Genomic DNA, 21,138 nt, shown 5'->3' with positions numbered 1-21,138 from the left:
CCTGAGATCTATTTTTCGTTTGTGGGGGGAAGTGACTAGCTTTTAGCAGAAAATTCCCAGTGGGCTGTTGATGGTTAGAAACCAACTGAGCCAAGGGCCCCCTGGGTCATGGTTAATAACACCAGGTATAGGCTCACCTGTCAGGGCAGGGGTAGCCTGTCCACTAGTCGATCCTAGGCAATTGCCCAGAGTGCCAGTGTTGAGTGACACTCCACTGGCTCACAGCATTGGGGTTTGCTTCACATCATACCTCACTCAGCCACTGGGGGTCAAGGCAGGCAGGTGGTGCTACAGTGTAGGGGGAAGAGGGTGGCCGCAATCTTCCCTCCTTCCTGTGTCCTGTTTGTGAGGTCAAAGAGAACAGGTGACATCTTTCCACCTCCCCAAGGTGCAGGTGGTGGAATTTGGGTGGCTCAGTCTAGGAAGGGTGAAATCCTTTAACTGGCCCTTTATCATGGTTGTGGCCATCTTGGGTCTGATCCTGTGGCATTCCACACAAACCACTCAGCTCAGTTTATTCCAAGGAAGTTTGGACATCCCAACCCATCAACGCTGCCAGAAAGGGGCTGGGAAAGCATTCAGTCATATAATGCCATTTGTCATTTAGTGATACAGTTCAAGAATAAGTCTGCCAAAATATCAGTTGTTTGTTCAGCCTGAGCCCCCTAGTCTTCCCAGCTTCTGCTCAGAAGAAACAATTCTCTTATTATACCTCTGCTTCCTGCATCCTTTCCACTACCTATTAGCGTCATCTGCCCATCTAGAAAGGCTGTTCATCACACTTTCTAACACCTTACTGCCTGTATTTGCCTGTAAAATTGAGCACTCTTTCTCACACCGTTTCTCACAGGAAATGAAAGGGGAAAGGCTCCTTTCTTGCTCATATTGGAACTTGCAAATCCCTCCCCTCCTCTTGATGTAATTCTTCTAGCATTCCTGTCCACTAAAAGCTGCTTACATTCCAGCATCTAATGCAGCTCAATTTTTTTTTAAGTGTGTACTTTATGGAAGCAGGGAGAGTCAAGGACAAGTGAACCTGCCCTATGAACACGCAGCATTTCCATTGGCAAGTGGTCCTTTTTCAACTGGCAAGATTAGAATACGCAGCACAACTGGTGGGAAAAATCAAAAGCGAGTAAAGGGTAAAAGGCAGGGTTCTTAGTACTCCATGCGAGCAGCATTCACAGCACAATACTGCTACAGCACACAGCAAACACTACACAGCTGGCTGCAATGAACATCTGGACGCTCGTACATTTCTAAAGGCTGTCACAAATGAAAACATAGCTGCCGTCCTGAAAGCAAAGCCTCTAAAATGGAGACACCTCTTTGATTTATTTGGCTGCCTCACCATAAAATATGTTCCTTGTTGAGCTTTCTTTGAACATGCCACTGATTTAACAAAGGGCTGTTAGATCCAGGCTCAGGGTGCAATACTCCAAGCTCGGCTGATAATACTGCAACCGCCATTTGTTGGCATAGTGCTCATGATGGAATCCTCTGAAATAAATGGCCCCTGTGTGAAAGAGGTGGATTAAGTCTTAGTGCATGGATGGTCTTTTTCAAGAGACCACACTTGGTGTGCAGGACTATGATGAGATCATTGATATATCATGGGGCCATTTCAAGGCAATGAATAGTAAGGCAGATATATCCTCAATATGCTTAGCTTAACTGTGGGAGGGTGTAGATTTTTCACCCACTGCCCATACATGGAGCTAATAAATTTGCTTCTGCTCTCTGCAAAAAGGGATTTTAGTTTGTATTTTCCTAGGAAACTTGTATTTGCAGACCCTTGAGCATTGGGAAGGGGTGCTGGATGTCTCTTCTTGTAAGGATGGGGACTATACAGAACACCACATGTGCCCCCCCCCCTCCAAATACAGCTTGTTTCAGCCCAGCTCCAGGTTGTCATCTTGCTTTTGACAATATTTGTATCTGGTGACACAAATGTGCATGCCAATCTAAAAAGCATTGGCTATTGGAGTAGTTATCTAACTGTAGGATGATACTGACGAACAATTAACAGTGAATAAGTTGTTGGGTTGGACATAGGGTTGCCAACTCTGTGCTGGGAAATTCCTGGAGATTTGGAGGTGGTGGGGTTTGGGGAGGGGCCTCAGCAGGGTATAAGTAAAAAGCAGCCATTTTCTCTAGTGGAAATGATCTCTGTAGTTTGGAAATCAGTTAGAATACTGGATATTAGGGATTCATGACTGAGCAAGCACTTGGATGTGGCTCTTAACCAGATCACTGCCTACCTTCTCAGGGCTTTGGAATCATTAGCCAATGTTTTCTAAGCTTCCGACTCTTTGGCACTGTATAGATCTGTGTGCAGAGGGGCTCTTGATCAGTGGTCAGAGCATCTCTTTTGCACACACAAGCTCTCGTGTTCAAGCGCCTGTTAAAGGATAATTAAGCAGGTGCCTGGTAGCACCTTAAAGACTAATGAAATTACTTCAGTAGAAGCTTTCACAAGTCAGAGGTCACTACCTCAAATGCATTTGGTTAATCTTTAAGCTGCTACCCAACCCCAACATGGCAGCTCCTCATCTGCAGTTAAAGAATAGATGATAAACAAGAGCTTTTGGTGCTCAAGCCCTGCAGGCCTGCTACTTGGCAACAGACAATACGGAACTAGATGGACTAGCAGGTTGATTCGGTATAAGGCGGATTCCTGTGTTCAGCCCGTTTGGTTGTCACAGAATCTTGGGAACTGCAGAGGATCTGGGACTAAGTTCCAGAACATGTAGTCACTTCATGTGGGTCAGTCATTTCATGTGGATCCTGGCCCCACTGATGGACCTCCTGATGGCACCTGGTTTTTTGTTTTGTTTTTTTGCCACTGTGTGACATAGAGTGTTGGACTAGATGGGCCATTGGCCTGATCCAACATGGCTTATGTTCTTATCAGGGGGAGCTTGCTTTAGTCCCTTTTAGAGGGCCATAGATTCCCTGATTGCATTCAGATGTCACCTAAATGCAACACAGGCAGAAATCTGGCTAATTACCAGGCCATATGTGTATGTGCCTCCTCCTTTTCTCCTCACACAGAGCTTAGCGACGGTATCTCATTAGGCCACTCAGAGCAAATTAATGCAGGAGGGCAGGTTAAGTGGAAGCAGTTGCCTCTGCCCCCTTCCCCTGGGACTCTAACTGCACAGTCCTAAGCACCTATGTTCAACGGGGCTGATTCCCAGGAATCTGCTTTTAGGATTGTGCAGTAAATTGAGATTAACCTGATTTTTAAACTAACTCTGGTTAACATGTGTGCCTGCAGTCATACATCATGGATAACTGGAGTCAGTTTCTCACAGGGGTTCTCCATTGGAAGTGACATGGGAAGGAGGGAAGTGTACATGAAAGGCCTGGCCAGAAGCTCAGTTTGAGCACATGTTTGTTTAATACTGGCTAGAAGTGGTCTCTGAATGCAGCCATTGTCATCCAGCTCTCTGTGATAAACTCTACTTCTTTATCTGAATGGGCTTCAAATTGGTGGTTTCCCCCCTCTAAAAAGGGTGGAAATCCCTTTGTGTTTCCCATCAGCCCTTTATATAGATGCAAAATGAAATCTCTTAAGACTACAAGCCACATCTTTGCCTCAGTTCCAAAAAAATGGCAACCAATCCTCCTCCCTCATGTAGCCATGTTGCCCTCGCCACAGACTGCCGGCGTAAGAAGTGGCTGTGTGCAGGCAGGTTCCCCTTGGGAGGTAAAATATTCACACATGGCAAAAGAAACTCCAAACAAATCGAAGCTCCTTATAATGGAGGGAGGAGGGAGCAGATGCCGAGAGCAGGTCTAGCCTGTCTCAACAGAGCAGGTTCTGCATGGCTGTATGAAGTAATGGGCAGGTTCAGACTGAAAAGGAGCTGGGGAGCGGCTGAGAACGAATGGCAAACACTTTTTGGGCCATGCTGAGCTTCTCTTCACTCTTCCCTTCCAGAATTTTCTTAGCTACTTCTGCAGGCACAGCAGTTGCTTTGCCATAGGTTGACTCCAGGCAGCCAGTATAGTCCAGTGGAGAGCAAGTCTGGCCTCAGATCAGAGAGGTCTAAGTTCAAACCCACACCCACTGAACTGAAGAGTAGCCTTGTCAAATCACTATTCCTTGGAGCCAAGCCAGACATTACAAGAGCAGATGTACATAACAATCTCTTGACATTTTATTTATAAAAAGCCAAAAAAAACAAAAACAAAAAACCCAGCCTTGGATGTTGCAGTGGTGAGGACAGAGGAATGAGAGGGAAGGAAGCTACTGCTTAACCTTTTCTCCTTGGGCTAGTTCCTGCTCAAAACTGCCTCCCCCATCTGCTTTTCCACCTGTTGGCCAAAGGATACAGGTACCCAGTTTTTTTACCCACACTGCAAAAGCAGCTTGGGGGGGGGGTGTCATTCAGAACAGGAAAAAATGGCTAAATAGCCCCTTCTTCCTGCTCTTCTCTGCTTAAATCGGCAGCCTCTGAAGGCTTCAGAGACAGAATGTGTGAGGAAAAACATTATGTTTTGTCGCTATGTTTCAGCTCTCTGTTTCCCAGGATCAAGGATATGGGGTGGAATCCCTTCTCCCCTCCATCCCCAAGAGGAGGTCACAGGCAGACATGCAGCATAGGCCACTGTGGGCAAGTCGGATTCTCTGGCAGCCCAGGCAAGGCTGGGCAGTCCAAACAGATGGTACATCTGTCAGCTGCCACCCACCAGCATTCCAGCACTTTTCTAGAGTGCCAATAGGCCTGTTGGAACCTGTGGCTCTCCCCCTCTTCCTCCTCTTTTATTTGAACAAAATAAATAAAGGATATGAAGCAACAGGCTGTCACACCTTTAGGAACCGAGAAGGAACTAAATCTCCTTGGACATCCATCTGCTCTTTTTTTCCTCTTGACCTTCCTCCTCTGTTAGGAGGTTCCCCCCAGCATAGCACAAATGTGAAGCTCCCATTTGCAGCTTTTTTTCAGTGCAGACCACACAGTCACTCAGCATGTCAAGCAACCTGGTTAAGGTGTCTCCATGCCAGCTGAGCTTTTGAGGCCAGGGTCTTCCTGGGAGGATGGGAGGTTCTGCCCCTCCCACCCTTCCAGACAATACCTGGGTGAGCAGAGAATGCTGTACATGAAGGGGAAAGGACAACTGGGTCCAAGGAACACTGAGAGTCTGTGGTTGGAAAAAAGAAAAGGCCGAGAGGATAGGGCAAGAAGTAGAAAAGTCCTATTTAGGAAGCTGAAATTCTATCACACTGGCCAGAGCTTCCTGATATTTGCTATGTGTGCAAAATGAAATGTCCATTTGGATCTAAATGAGGAAGGGGGTCCATGGTGGGACAGAAAGCCAGAGGTCTTTCTTTGTATAGGCAGCCCAGGAAATCTAGGGCTGGTTCTTCTCATGCCTGACCCATTGGCAGGTTTTGTTTATCTTACTGGAGGATCAGGCCAATTGCCTTACCCTTACAAAGTTTCCCCGATCTCTCTCACTGGTTAAGGTCTTATTTACAATGGCTGAAGAAACATGCAAGAGAGAGAGAGATGGAGGAATTCAGTGGGATGCAATGAACGGCCTGCTTCTCCAGTACTGGTCCTTAACTGGAACCAGTTCCCAGATGGCCATATATCCATTGCCAAGGGTCTTAGGTTAATGAAGCTGTCTTCTGTGCCAGCTTTGTGTTGTCTCCCTTCCCTTCCCTCCCCACCCCTCCCTAGTCTCTAGCGCCCCACGCTGATGTTGCACGTCTTGCAGCTGGGGTCCTTCTTAGCATCAGCAGTTGAAAGGCTCATAAGCTGATGGCCACTGATTTCTCCCAGAACTCCTAGGCTGAGATCAACCGGCTCAGTGTAGATTATCTCCAAGATGACGTCCTGGGCATGACGATAGATGAGCTCACCGTCCTCCACGGAGCAGGTCAGGAACTTGTTGCAGGAAATGTCTAACTCCGGCAGACGCTCCCGGCAGAAATGGTCTCCTGGAGAGCCTTTGGGTGCCAGAACCAGGATGACGTAGTGATAGGCGGTGTACATGCAGTAGAAGTCCGCAAAGTAGAGGTTGGTGTTGGGGCCAAAAAGCCGCTGGGCGGGGACCTGGAAGCGGTAGCGGCCATAAGGTGAGTCCTGTGGAGGCTGGCCTGTGTTGAATTCGGTGTTGCAGCTGAAAAAGATGCCATGCAGCATGCCGCTGGTGGGTGAGCCGTGACTGCCACTGTTGTCCTTCAGGTATGGCTTCATAATGTTTCCACAGTGCATTCTGACCAGAAGGGAGAGACAGACAATCAGCTAAGGAAGGAACTATGAACAGGGCTCTGTTTGATTCTAGATGGAAGTGGGTTGTTCCACTTCCATGGCTACATCTCCACTTGGGATTATCACCTCCAGTGGTAGTATAACTTCAGGAAGGTGGGTGAAGTTGACTAATGCAGAAGTAGGTGGGACAACCAGCCTATGACCCCTGCCCTCTGTGTGCCTTAGCATGGCCATTTGGTACGATGTCATCTGCCCCCCTCTGAATCGCAGACAGAAATGGACTAACATTATCTGTGAACTGAAACTTGACACCAGGCCATTTAGGTGTGGGACTTCATCAGCACCTGATGCAAACCTCCCTGACCCACACTTCTCATTTGTAGAGGACCTGTAACAAAGCCAGTTGCTGACACGGATCCTCTGAAGTTTGAGGGCTCTTACCGGACATGCTGAAAATATTCCTTGGTGTGATTCCGATAGAAGACAGAGAATCTGAGCATCCTTCCTGCAATGAGTTCAGCTTTTTCTTGCAGCTGGGCCAAATGCTCCTTAGCATAATCTGCATGGGAAATAAGGGGGGAGGCATGCCTTTCAGTGCAGATTTCCCTTCTCTGGCTGGCTGTCTCTGCTAGCCAGCCAGCCAGCCTCTTGCTGCCACCACTCCTTCCCCCACTCCACCTGACTTCCACCTCTTCATCTCCTTGCCTCCAGCCAGTTTCCCTCCCTGTCGCCTCCCCTTCTAGGTGCGATGGCACACCCTTTACCTCCTACTTGGCAACTCTTGCTCCATCATCAAATCTGGATTTACTGCCTTTCAGCACCCCTCACCCTGTTCCCTTTCCCATCAGCCCAGGCCCTGCCTTAGCCAGCCCAAACAAGTGGGGTTTTTATTTTAATCTTTTTCATTCCTAACCTCAAAACACACAACATTCACATACATCCCCTTCCCTATACATGGAGGCTGGGCTGCTGGGACTGAGTGAAAAAGGCAGTGGCTGGCAAATAAGCAGCAGAAAACAGACTTGGTCATGGACAACCAGAATTCCTCTCTCATGAAACACTGCAGTGTCTGAGAACATTTCCCAGGAGAGAAGAACAAAAACTGGGTCTGAGAGTTGTGGCTGTAGCTGTGCCAGCCTTAAGCTCAAGGTCAGTGGCAATCAAACCCTGGAATGCATGCTAGATGATAGTATGGCAAGACACACCATTTTGCTCAGCATGGCAGCTCTCTCATTTCACTCCAAAAAGAAGACTGTCATTGACTGGGAATAAGACAAAACAGATGCCACTGTTTGAAGAGCAGAAGCTGACATCAGCTGCCCACATGCATCCCACTCAGGTGAAGCCATATCTGTGGCTAGCAGAGATTAGAGCTACCATGGATGGCAGTGCAGCCATGCCAAAAAACAAATCAAACTCCAAGCCAGAGGGGTCTCTAACAAACACAGTGTGTGTAGCCAAACAGAACCCTTGTATATCCCTCTCTCCCTTTGTTTGCCAGCACACTAACAAATTCACAGGGAGATGTGTTTTTTCTTTCTACCTCTGCTCTAGGCCTTGATAGGCTCAACTTCCCAAATCTTTTCCTCGTCAAGCAGTGGCATAACAAAATAAGATAGACCCAGTGAGAACTCTGCCACGCTTTTGCATTATTCCACTGGGGGAATAATGAGGTTTATGCAAGAGAATTTCCTGGTGGATTGTGTTCCATTGGTAAATTTGTCCTTTCTCTCTTTTTGTCCCTAGCATTTAAATGGCAAAATAGTCCACCTATGCCTTGCTTCATGGCTGAGACCTTCTTCTGAACACTCACCCCCAGTACAAAATTCGACGGTTTCACTCCATCCAGACACAAGGTACTCCCCATCACTCTGCTTCACCGCTGTCTGCACTGCTACGCTGTACTCAGTCCTGGGACTTAGAAACCAGTGGCCCCTTACAGTCATGGGCAGGGCAACTGCCTTGGCTACCAGCTTGGTAGGAACATCCTGCAAAAAAGAAGCCATATTTGCTGTCAAGGGTCAGGCCTGTGGCAGGACTTGATCTGTGGTTTCTGGGTTTCCTAGGCTGGGGTCCAAACTTCCTGTATCACAGTCTACAGTTAGCCATGGGAAGGGATCATGGAAAAACCAAGTAGGGATATCAATCTTACATCTTTTAACACCGGATTGCCTGGGAGGGGCACTTGTGACAATTTCCCATCTTCAGGAAAGGCTATGCTTTTTAACCCTTTCATCTGAGCAGACTGTATTCCTTCCTCTTATTTTTTTTTTCATCCTGACCTTCCTCAAAGGAGCTCAAGATGACCTTCTGCTTGGTGCACAATAGGACAATCATACCTATTTAAAGTAGGGAGATCCAAAACTCTACCTTCAGGGAATCTTTTCCTCACCAGCTAATATGCCAAAGAGACCTGGGATGCCAGCTCATGGCCAAAAATGCTGTCACATATTCTAGAGCTCCATCTATATTCAAGCAGAGTGCTCACCAAGCCTGATGGGCATTTGTGTCATCATGTGCAAACTGATAGATAACTCTACAAGGGGCCCAGTTGTACAGCACCTGCTTGGCATTCAGAGGGTCCCAGGTTCAATTCCCAACATCTCCAGTTAAAAGGTTCAGGCAGGGCTTTTTTTGTAGAAAAAGCTTAGCAGGCCACACCTCCTGATGTCACCATTGTTTCGCACAGGGCTTTTTTGTATAAAAAGTCCATCATGAACTTATTTGCATATTAGGCCACACCCCCTGACACCAAGCCAGCTGGAGCTGCTGCTCAAAAAAACCCCTGGGATTAGGCAATAGATTATATGAAAGGCCTCAGTCTAAGATCCCAGAAAGCTGCTGCCAACCAGAGAAGAAAAGTTTGGTCTTGACAATTGGTCTGACTTACTATAAGACAGTTTCATGTATGTGTTCCTGTAATTCTCTTCTGAAGCTGTGCACTGCATGAGAAAATCAAATATTTCTGGAAAACTTGTCTGCCATTATTGAGCTTCTTATTCAAGACCTCCTGATAAGGTTCTGAAGAGGTTTAGGAATCTGCAGAATACAAACTACTTGTATTAAAGGCACTTCTGTGATACTTTGGGGAAACCCAAAACTATATCAACCATCTCCCAGCTCTCATTCTGTAGTATGGTAACAAGATGAAAATTCTCAAGCCAGTTGAAATATCTGCCTTCTTTCTCCTCTGCACTGTTTTGTGATTCTTATGCAGAAACCATTTGTGCCTCCTCTGGTTTTAATATAATCTCAATAGTTTCTTTAATTCACAGCACATTTTAGTTAAGCAAGTAGTTCTAAAGTGCACTGTAATGTGGTTACTGATGCAAGTGTTGGTGGATTGGTGCAATAAATAAATAAATAAATTGTCAACAGCAGGCCATTTAATTCTGATGAAAGGAACATGCTTTTCAAAGGTATGACAAAGAACTGTGCATTGCGGAGGCAGGTGGCTCCAAGCACCTGGGAGAATTGGAGACTCTGAGCTTTACTTATCTATTGTCGATTTATTAATCCCAATCTGATCATGATTGTAAGAGACAGGAAGCCTACCTGAGGCCAGTTGGGTATTATCTACAACACAAAGTGAAATTGGTTTTATAGACATTTGTTCCTCTCCAGGGAACTATGAGAAGTGTGCTTTGTGAGGTGAGGTTAGAGATCTCAAATAGAAAGTTGTCAGCATCATCACCAAAAAAACAGTTAACCAGGATTTGGAAGAGGAAGGGAACATGACAGATGGTATAAAAACAGATCTAAATATTAGCATAGCTAAAGCCCAAGAGTATGTTGCGATAACAATCTCTGTGCTATAAAAATATGTAAGTTTTATAGTGGAAAAGCCTTTGGTACCCCATAAAGATTCCTCAGGCTGGAATGGGATGAGGGTGCCAAGAATTCTCTTTTAGAGATCCCTGACCCCATCTCACAATGACAGGCTCCCTGGCAAGGGAAAATGACAAAGACAACGATGCTCTAACCACACTTATGGATTTGCTGCTGTCACCTTAATCCTTACCTGTTCGACAGCAGAGATTAACTTCAAGGACAAAAGAAGCCAACAGTCAGAGCATGTTCTCTGTGAAAAACAATTTATAAAAAGGTTGGGGCTGACAGCCATTTACTTAGGGGGGGCATGCTCTGTACCTAGACCTGCAGCTGCTCAGGAGTTGGCATTTTTAAAATGCTTTTATCTGGAAATGATGTCTGAAAGGAAAATCAGAGAGAAAGAGGCAAAGGGAGGCCCTTGTTCTTGAATGAATCCAGTTGTGCAAAAAAGAGAGAAAAACCTGTAGTATTTGAAGTCATTTTTTTTGGTGTTTGCATCTTTGGAACACATAGTAAGCATGTAGGTCCCTCTTGAGACCAAATGAATCTTGGTCAGGCTGGTTGGGGGTATGAAATGTGTGCATATTCATTACACACTTTCACTTATTCAAGAATGAAGTACATTCTTTTTGGAGTCCCTTTTCCCCCAAAATAAAAATCAGAAAATGCAAGCCTGCCTCACCTGCCCCCTCACCTGCCCATAACTTGTTGTGCTCTGAGACTTTCGGAACTTTTCTTCCAGCTCACTAAGATATCAAGAGAGATAAGAGCAGGGCTGGCCCTACCACTAGGCAAATTAGGTGATTGCCTAGGGATCTGGCCTTTTGGGGGCGTCGAATTGGGTGTCCCCATGTGACTCAGTGACGTTGTCAGTGGGGCAGAGGGCAGACAGAAATTAGACTTGCCTAGGGTCCCAGACCATCTAGGGCCAGCCCTGGATGAGAGTACCTGTTTTGCATTCAGAAGGTCCATGGTTCAGTCCCTGACATCTCCAGTTAAAAGATCTCAGGTAACAAGCATTGGGAAAGACCTTTCTCTTCCTGTTTTACTCAATAATACTGAGCTTGGTTAAGTAATGCAGGTATAAAGCAGGTTCATGCTTTCACACAAGCTCGGGTAGAAGAAAAGTGCTGAAGATATAGAGTGCACCACTAGCAAGGTTGGGAACAGGCCGTGTTTACTTCCCCTTAGCCACACATTCACCCCATTGAATTTGATTTGGCCCTTGAGGGCATTTTGAAGAACACTTTTACAGATAGTGTGGGATTAAAATACAGCTTTGTCTTATTTAAATAAAAATATTATGTTTATGTACTAGTCAGTTCAAATATGGGAAAGATTCATGCTCCTAATTATGCAATTTGAATAAGCCTTTACAGCAAAGTGAAGTTTAGAATTTGTACCTAATACTTCAAAATCCATAGGTTTGGGAAAAGTGAAACCTAAACTGAGGGAATTAATTTATGAAGTGGCTGGAATAGCAAAGCAAGTAATGAGAGTGCTTGAGAAATCTTTGTTTTCAGGAGATAATATTGCCATATCAACAGGCCACAAAAGCCCCGCTGGAGTGCAGAGCTGTTTCTATGGCAACAGCAAATGCTGAAGAGTCAAGAGACAGGCAAAAGGGGAGGGAAGAAAACCTTGTAACACAGAGAGAAATATAATGTTAAGCATTAAATAGCAATGCCATAGCAACTAACCTTGTTAAACAGCACCCAAATTAGTTGACTTCATTTCAGAGGCAGAAAGATTAGAGCAATTAATTACTTTCGTGCCTCTACTGGGGAAGACACTGATTGTTCCCCAAACTGATTTTGTGTTGTGAGGGAGATGTTTTGAAAGTGTGCTTTGTAGTCCTTTCCATGTTTTATAAGAAGATCCAAGCCTTGATTTCTTGGATCCTGCATACCTTAGGGACCTGCATGCCAGGGTCCTGCATACCTTAGGGACCGCCTTTCCCCAGCGAGCACTTCAGTCTGGGTCTCAAAACCTGTTGACAGTTCCCAGCATCAGGGAAGTTAAGCTCCAGTCAACAGAGTCAGGGCCTTTTCCGTTGCTGCCCCTAGCTAGTGGAATGAGTTGCCGGAGGAGGTTAGGGCCCTGCAAGAGCTTCCACAGTTCTGCAGGGTCTGTGAAACGGCACATGCTTTCCCATAATGGTAACTTCTACAGCAACGGATTAGGCCCATAAATCAGAAACTTCTACAACTTAGGCCCATAAATCAGAAACTTAAACATCACTCTGGATTTCTTACCATGCTATGGCAATCCGGGGTCCCTTTGGAACCCCTAATACCGACCATCCAGTTATATTGCTACCATCGAAATCTTAACTGTCTGTATAAACTACTGTACTAGCACCTATTGATATTCATGTTTTAATAATTGTTTTGATGTTTTTTGTTTTATCACTGTTTTATCTTGTTCGGTCATTGTTTTTGTGAGCCACCCTGAGCCTGCCTTCGGGGGGGGGAGGGCGGGATATAAAATAAATAAATAAATTTCCCAGCATGCTTTGCCACTAGGATTGCCAAATTCCTCCTGGCAATCAGCAGGGGATGGAGGGGATGTACCTGGAGAAAGAGAAAGGTCCAGGCCTCATCACCAGTGTTACACAGGAAGTGAAGTTATCACACCAGCAACACTTAGGTGATACTCTGTTATTTGGGCTAAAACTCTATGGAAGGGGTGGCCAACGGTAGCTCTCCAGATGTTTTTTTGCCTACAACTCCCATCAGCCCCAGCCATTGGCCATGCTGTCTGGGGCTGAGGGGAGTTGTAGGCAAAAAAAATCTGGAGAGCTACCGTTGGCCAGCCCTGCTCTATGGTAAAACCAGCTTCTACCATAAAGTTTTTGCCCAAATACCACTGCATCACCTGAACGTCACTGGTGTGATGACATCATTTCTTTTGTGTTACTGGCAACAAGGCATTTCTCCACTGGTCAGCTGATCAGGCCAGGGGAGCTGGCAGCAACCCTAATTGCCACTCAGGTCCTCTATATACAGCCAAGCTAGCATTAATAATAAGATTTGGTCCCAGCAAGATTGGATCAGGATCAGACTAGAAGTGCTAGAGAAACCAACTGGTGTTAAAAATTCTATCAGTGAAGGGAAGGCAAATGTTTTCTCACTTGAGACATGATTAAGAGTTGACCAAAGAGCATGAGCTACATAGGGAACTAGATGTGATATCACATTTTCTGTTATCCCAGATCTCGCTGAGGTAGCAGGGAAGCAATATGCTCTATGCTGATTTTGTGACTTATATCCGCTCATTCTATGGTCTTAGAACATAAGAACATAAGAGAAGCCATGTTGGATCAGGCCAACGGCCCATCCAGTCCAACACTCTGTGTCACACAGTGGCAAAAAATTTTATATACACACACACACTGTGGCTAATAGCCACTGATGGACCTGTGCTCCATATTTTTATCTAAACCCCTCTTGAAGGTGGCTATACTTGTGGCCGCCACCACCTCCTGTGGCAGTGAATTCCACATGTTAATCACCCTTTGGGTGAAGAAGTACTTCCTTTTATCCGTTTTAACCTGTCTGCTCAGCAATTTCATCGAATGCCCACGAATTCTTGTATTGTGAGAAAGGGAGAAAAGTACTTCTTTCTCTACTTTCTCCATCCCATGCATTATCTTGTAAACCTCTATCATGTCACCCTGCAGTTGACGTTTCTCCAAGCTAAAAAGTCCCAAGCGTTTCAACCTTTCTTCATAGGGAAAGTGCTCCAGCCCTTTAATCATTCTAGTTGCCCTTCTCTGGACTTTCTCCAATGCTATAATATCCTTTTTGAGGTGCGGCGACCAGAACTGCACACAGTACTCCAAATGAGACCGCACCATCGATTTATACAGGGGCATTATGATACTGGCTGATTTGTTTTCAATTCCCTTCCTAATAATTCCCAGCATGGCGTTGGCCTTTTTTATTGCAAATGCACACTGTCTTGACATTTTCAGTGAGTTATCTACCACGACCCCAAGATCTCTCTCTTGGTCAGTCTCTGCCAGTTCACACCCAATCAACTTGTATTTGTAGCTGGGATTCTTGGCCCCAATGTGCATTACTTTGCACTTGGCCACATTGAACCGCATCTGCCACGTTGACGCCCACTCACCCAGCCTCAACAGATCCCTTTGGAGTTCCTCACAATCCTCTCTGGTTCTCACCACCCTGAACAATTTAGTGTCATCCGCAAACTTGGCCACTTCACTGCTCACTCCCAACTCTAAATCATTTATGAACAAGTTAAAGAGCATGGGACCCAGTACCGAGCCCTGCGGCACCCCACTGCTTACCGTCCTCCACTGCGAAGACTGCCCATTTATACTCACTCTCTGCTTCCTATTACTCAGCCAGTTTTTGATCCACAAGAGGACCTGTCCTTTTACTCCATGACTGTCAAGCTTTCTAAGGAGCCTTTGATGAGGAACTTTATCAAAAGCTTTCTGGAAGTCAAGGTGAACAACATCTATCGGGTCTCCTTTGTCCACATGTTTGTTCACCCCCTCAAAGAAATGTAACAGGTTAGTGAGGCAAGATCTTCCCTTGCAGAACCCATGCTGAGTCTTCCTCAATAACCCGTGTTCATCAATGTGCCTACTCATTCTGTCCTTGATAATGGTTTCTACCAACTTTCCCGGTATTGAAGCCAGACTGACTGGCCTGTAATTTCCCGGATCTCCTCTGGAACCTTTTTTAAAGATGGGGGTGACATTTGCTACCTTTCAGTCCTCAGGAACGGAGGCAGATTTCAGTGAAAGATTACAGATTTTTGTTAGAAGATCCACAAGTTCAACTTTGAGTTCTTTCAGAACTCTCGGATGTATGCCATCTGGACCCGGTGACTTATTAGATAATTACTGGTTTTCCCAAAGGATTGTCTCTGCACTATAGCTCTGTGAACTTTTCTACCTGGGTTATTTGCCCCAGGCTCGATGTTTGTTGGGAATCAAGTTTTTTTCCTGCTTCCCCAGAGGATTGTGGTGCATTTGTGCACCTCCTAGGTATTCACTATCATTTCTCTGATCTTTTCCAAACCTGATTTGCTTCAAAGTTTTGGGAAAGATTGCTGCAAATCCTCAATGGCTGCTGTGTGAGTAGAAAAATTCAGATTTTCCAAGTCCTGCCTACATGGCAGCCACTTTCTGCATCTGCCAGCAGGGAAGGACTTGGGCTTTTAAATCAGCAATTTAATATTGTTATAACAATCTCTGTATCATGTTCTCTGAATTCAAAAGTTTTCTTTTTTAAAAGAGTCTCTAGCCTATTTTGTTAGAGAGACACACACACCTTTCCACTTATATCTCAGCAATAAAAAGTCTAGAAGCTTATTTTTTAAAAAAAAATGTAAGCCAGGAATTCATAAAACCTGATACAGAGACTGTTATAACATTATAGTGATATAACAATAGCTAATTTTAGAAAAAAACTGAAAAAGTCTTGGTGACACAGTGGGATAGGCTGCTGCCACGTTACTGGATCCGGAAAATTGAGAGGAACTCTGCCATATGGAAGCCCCACTGCCACTGCACTGTATTGGCAGCTGCGGAGGGACAGTGGCTCAGTGGTAGAGCATCTGCTTGGTAAGCAGAAGGTCCCAGGTTCAATCCCTGGCATCTCCAACTAAAAGGGTCCAGGCAAATAGGTGTGAAAAACCTTTGCTTGAGACCCTGGAGAGCTGCTGCCAGTCTGAGGAGACAATACTGACTTTGATGGACCAAGGGTCTGATTCAGTATAAGGCAGCTTCATATGTTCAACAACAGAAACACAGTGTAAGTCTGTCCCCATTTGTGAAACTGTCAATTTTGCACAGGTTTAATACTCCTGTTCCCCCCCTCCCAAGAATCCTAGGAACTATAGTTTGGTAAGGGTGCTCAAAAGTCTGTTTTTTAAAAATGCCTCTGCTCACCTTCAACAGAACAATAGTCCCCAAGTGAACAGAGGGAATTATTATTAAACTTGGTGCGACACAGACTCCAGAATGGGAGCTTTTTAACCCTGTAATAAAACAAAACAAGAACCTGGAGGCATCTTAAAGATTAACCAAATTTTAAATGCATTTTGTTAGTCTTTAAGATGCCACTCTACTCCTTATTTTAGTATAGGTATAGCTAGAGTTTTCCAAAGGAAATATCCAGTTGTTGCCAGATGTTAATGGGGCCTAGATGACAGACACAGCTGTACCATTTGGAGCTGGTGCCTGGCTTACAATCAACATTTCCATTGAAGACATTAAACCTCGACTGGCCATTTGAAGCAGAGAGGGAAGAACTGGCTGAAGGGATTATTAAGTAGAAATGTGCAACAGATAGAGTACCAATACACATCATTATGGCTGGCTCACCCTGTGTTTGAATTTATTGGAGTTCTTGTTCTCCTTCTTATTTAGGTCAATGAAGTAGTGGGTGACTCTGTCCAGGTCTCCAACATCCATGGCCCAGGAGATCCGGAATGAGTCACATGTGATGTTGTTGATCTCAATGCTGTGTGGGGTAGACAACAGCTCCATGATCCGACCAGTTCGGCTCCTAGGATTGGAAGAGACAGAAAATGGAACAGTGACAGAGGAAGACAGGAAAAGAGGTAGGTTTGGGGCATGCTGAATCCAGTCTGGGAGGTACTAAAACATTCTAGAATCCTAGAGTACATTCATATTGACAAGCTTTCCAGACGTTGCTCCCTTTCATTCTGGTAATTCTTTGTTCTGTCTTTAGCATTTGTATTTTGACATACATAAAGAGCAAAAGATGAGCAGATTCACACATTATAGAATGCACAGGTTGGCCCTGGGGCCCTCTTTCTCTATAACAGTCATATGTGAGGTGTGGGTTCTTCTCAGGGTTTTTTTGGGGGAGGGAGGGTTGTAGAAAAAGCCCAGTAGGAACTCATTTGTATATTTGGTCACACACCCCTGACATAACCATTGTTTCATGCAGGGCTTTTATATTAAAAGCCCAGCAGGAACTCATCTGAACATTAGGCCACACCCCCTGATACCAAGCCAGCCAGAACTGTGTTCCTGTGTGTTCCTGCTCAAAAAAACCCCTGTTGAAGTACATTATTCACATTGGAGTGGAGCAAATACAGAGAAGGGACTTCGGACCCCCATTTCCCTGGGCCATTTTTCTGACCTGAAATAGTCCTGGGGAGGGCACACTGTTTGGCTCATGGGAAAAACACATGTACCCAGGAATGGTGAAGTATTGGAGGTACGGTTTGGTCTTCACCCACAGAAACAAGCCATGTCTGACCCTTTGCTCTCCATTCAGTTCAGATGGTACCTCTAAAGCCACGCCAGTCTAATTCCCACTGATAGAATGGCAGCCAAGCTGTCTATACCACAATGTAATTGTTATTGGTTTTCTTTTTCTCTTCTGGGCTTAATTAATTCTTTCTGAATCCACAGCCATCTGAAGAGCGGGTGTCCTCCCACACGATGGGTTGACAGAGCATATGGCTCCTTGCAGGTGTCAGTGCCAAAGAGTACATAGCAAGCCTCGGAAGGGACAGATTCGGAGCAGATGGAGCTAGGGAGGGAAGAGGCCCGTGGCCAACCAGGCGCGGAAGGAGGGGGAATTTTTTGTTGTTGTTTTGAAGCTTGCTGCAGTACAAATCTCAGGTGGGGAGAGAAACACATGCTTTTGCATGTGGAGGGAGCTGGAGATAGCATGAAGATACCAAACAGGCAATCATGTGTATGTGGGTGCAGGCTGAAATACCCCCATCCTGCAACATCTCAGAGTGCGTCATATGTTCCATTGTATCCAAGACAGTTTGGCTGTGCTTGTGCCTGCAACTAGAAGCAATGTTATCTGACCAGATGCTTCAATTATGCTGAACAGCTATTTTTATGACACACTGTACATGCATGGCATAAAACTGGCTTGCAGATATTATGCATTTGTGCAATAATCACATATTACATGGTAGACTGAAATGCTGCAGGCACGTGAGTGTCCACATTAAGCAGGCTGCGTATTGTATAAACTGGGAGAAATCTGTAAACAAGTGTCACTCAAAGAACGCATGGAGTGTGAGCTTGTATACTGTAACTGTACCATCTGTATGTCTAGCTCCAAAGTGATGTTGGGGTATCTGCTGTGTGTGTGTTGTACAGTGTTATGACCATTAAAACAAGAGATGACCTATTCTCTAGTCTTTGGTAGCTAAAGTTAGTAAAGGATGCTTCCTGACCAGTCACTGATGCTTCCCAATCGATTGCTGGAGGCTAGCTGCTAGCAGAACTGGACAGAAAACCATTTTAGGCATTCAAATGATGTAGCCAGCAAAAGAGAAGACGAAAGTGTGGCTGGGTCCAGAATGGCAGTTTAAGGTGACATAGGGATGGCCTCCAGACAAATTAAAAAATCAAGGCCAGGCATGAACATCTGGAGACCGTCCTGCTCCCATACTCACCCCATCCCCCGGCATCCTTAAAATGACTGAAAAAGCTACCACTTCCGAAGTGGGAGCAAATCATACTTCCCAGCCACTTTTTCCAGCCGTCTGAATGGCAAAGGAACACCTGGGAAGCGCCACTCAAGCACTTGAGCAGGCTGACCACTCCTCCATTGTACATACAGCCTGTCCCTATCCTGCCAGATATCCAAGCTGCTGGTCTGTATCCATCCTGTGAGATTTCACAGTTGGTTTGCAGGCTTCAGGAGTGTGGTGTTTACTGGGCTTGGGGAACACTTATTCTGCTGGAAATACAAATACTGTCAGGCTGCATGATTACCAGCTCATCCTATACATTTTGTTTGTATGTATCACAAAAACATTTTGAGTCATCACTTCTCATAAGAAAGCTGACCTTGTAAATGCTGTCCCCTCTAAAATGTCTTACCGCATAGGGAAGTGAAGCACCATGCAATAATATATTTTGGAAGAGGGCTTTTTAGGAATCAGCCAGTGCAAGTTAATTCAACAGCCAGATTCCTGAGATACTCCTATATCCAACACTTGCCAGTACAATCTTCCTTTAGGACTTGTTCCAACATGGTGATTTTTTTTTTTTTTGCCTTTTTAAAAAATTCCCAGGAGCTGCCTTGGCACGATGGTATGAGCAATGTAAAATTTGAATATGGATGTCATAGATCCCAGGTCTGAGCACTTCCAATGCACAAACAACCTGTACAGTATAATATAGTGTTTGTTTAGAGAATTTATATTCTGCCTCTCTGGAAACCTGCTCAAGATTGCTCATGAACAAAAACAATGCCATGACACCATAAACACAAAAACTTCAGTTATAAATATTAAAAACAAACCATAAAACAGCACACAACAAACACTGTGGGGGGGGGGGGACTTCTTCATTAAAAGCCTGGGTTTAAAAAATTAAAGGTTTGGGCCTGATGACTAAAAGACAGTAGAGTAAGTCACATGCATGCCTTAAGGATGACAGCATTCCACAGGTGAGGTGCTATCACCAAAAATGCCTTGTCTCTGGTTGCCAGCCACCAACCTCCCCTTTGTAGTTGTGGGGCACAGACAACAGGGCTTGAGAGGCAGGATGAGCAGCCTGGATAGTATGTGAGCTTAGAGTACACAGAACTAAGATGCTTTGCTCTCCCACTGATCTGTGTGGAATACACATTTAACTCGTCTGTTGAAATCAGTGGGACTTAACATTACAGTTGCCGGGTTGCTACCCACTGAATCTTTTAAAAGCTACAAAGAGAAGTCAGCAGGGGGCTTCTTTTGCACCATTTCTTTCCATCCACCCTCCACTCTCTCTTGCAGGAGCTAGCCAGGCTCTTGTTTTGCCCCACAGTATGGGAGGGAAGAGAAGGATTTATTGGTCTGAGGGAGAAGGCAAACAGCAGAAGCTGCCTACTGCATTTTTTTTTGTACAGCTCTGTAGCAGGGAAACCTTATATAAGGCTGCCACTGTAAGCACACACTTAGATTTAAGTCCTACTGTGTAACTGTGCATACAGTGGCAGCCTTAAATAAGGTTTCTCAGCTGTAAAGAAAGATGGTGTGAATATGCTTCGAGCACAAAAGGAGAATCGCTTCATTGTGCAGATGTAAGAGTTAAGACATCTTAACAATGACTACATTTAGAATTTCCAACCAAACCAGTTGTCTTCTCAAAGGAGGAGATCAGGTTTGGCCCGATTTGTCCTTAAGTAATCTAGGTTACTGTGTATAATTATCCAATTGTCTTCTGGATGCTTACAAATGGATTGTTTTATGATTTATTTTAACAATTTGCCAAGGGTGGAAGTGGACATGTATGAGCAGGTCTTTCTCTCTCCCACTAGCTATGCACAAGCACTTTCAGTGTTTGCCAGATGAACTGGAACCCTGTGAGGAGAGACTGCAGAATAGCTGTAGATAGGGGTGCCAGCCCCCTGGTGGGACCTGAGGATCTCCAAGAATTGCAGCTCATCTCCTGACTACAAAGATCAGTTCCCACAGAGAAAATGGATGCTTTGGAGGGTGGACTTTATGACACTGTACCCCACTGAGATCCCTGTCCTCTCCAGGCTCTACCTCCAAATTTCTACCTCCAGGAGTTTCCTGAGCTGGCAATCCTATCTCCCCATCTCCACCCGTGACCAGGGAGGACCTCTCAACCCTAGCTGTAGACTTGTGCATGCTTTCAAACTGGATATTCACATTGTAACTTTAAAACTACCAATTAAGTAGAGACACAACAACCACAATAACCCAGCCCTGCCTGCTGTACAGCATCCCTGAAGTCCTGCTTGGTGCAGCGGGTGGAGGGGGAAGCAACAGAAGGGGGGAAGGGTTGAGCAAAAAAAGCTGTGAGTGCTGCTTAGTCAATAGTTTGAGAATTACGCTCCAGATTGCAACCTGACAGAAGAGGCTTGGGGGAGTTCACAGCAAGCTTTCTATAGCAGTTAGGGTTACTAGCCTCCAGGTGGGGCCTGAAGATCTCCCACTTGTACAACTGATCTCCAGCTGGCAGAGATCAGCTCCCCTGGAGAAAATGGCTGCTTTGAGGGGTGGGCTGTATGGCATGTACCCTGCTGAGGCCCCTCCCCTCCCCAAACTCTGCCCTCTCACAGCTCCATCCCCAAACTCTCTA

The 21,138-nt window shown here is 45.3% G+C and overlaps 1 protein-coding gene across 3 annotated transcripts in view; it reads right to left on the bottom strand.

Moving 5' to 3' along the window:
- Window positions 1-4,496: 4,496 nt before the first annotated feature.
- PHYHIP (phytanoyl-CoA 2-hydroxylase interacting protein) overlaps window positions 4,497-21,138 on the bottom strand; it is a 47,966-nt gene continuing 31,324 nt past the window's right edge. For all 3 annotated transcript variants that reach the window (XM_060251302.1, XM_060251303.1, XM_060251304.1), the window contains exons 2-5: window positions 16,423-16,606; window positions 8,041-8,215; window positions 6,669-6,786; window positions 4,497-6,231 (exon numbers count right to left, since the gene is read on the bottom strand). In XM_060251302.1, the coding sequence (XP_060107285.1) occupies window positions 5,697-6,231; window positions 6,669-6,786; window positions 8,041-8,215; window positions 16,423-16,587 (993 nt within the window). In that variant the 5' untranslated portion in view covers window positions 16,588-16,606 and the 3' untranslated portion in view covers window positions 4,497-5,696. The remainder of the gene's footprint in view (window positions 6,232-6,668; window positions 6,787-8,040; window positions 8,216-16,422; window positions 16,607-21,138) is intronic.

The sequence above is a fragment of the Heteronotia binoei genome, chromosome 12 (genome assembly GCF_032191835.1).
Source record: "Heteronotia binoei isolate CCM8104 ecotype False Entrance Well chromosome 12, APGP_CSIRO_Hbin_v1, whole genome shotgun sequence".
NCBI lineage: Eukaryota > Metazoa > Chordata > Lepidosauria > Squamata > Gekkonidae > Heteronotia > Heteronotia binoei.
This window is presented reverse-complemented; position numbering and strand designations above follow the sequence as displayed.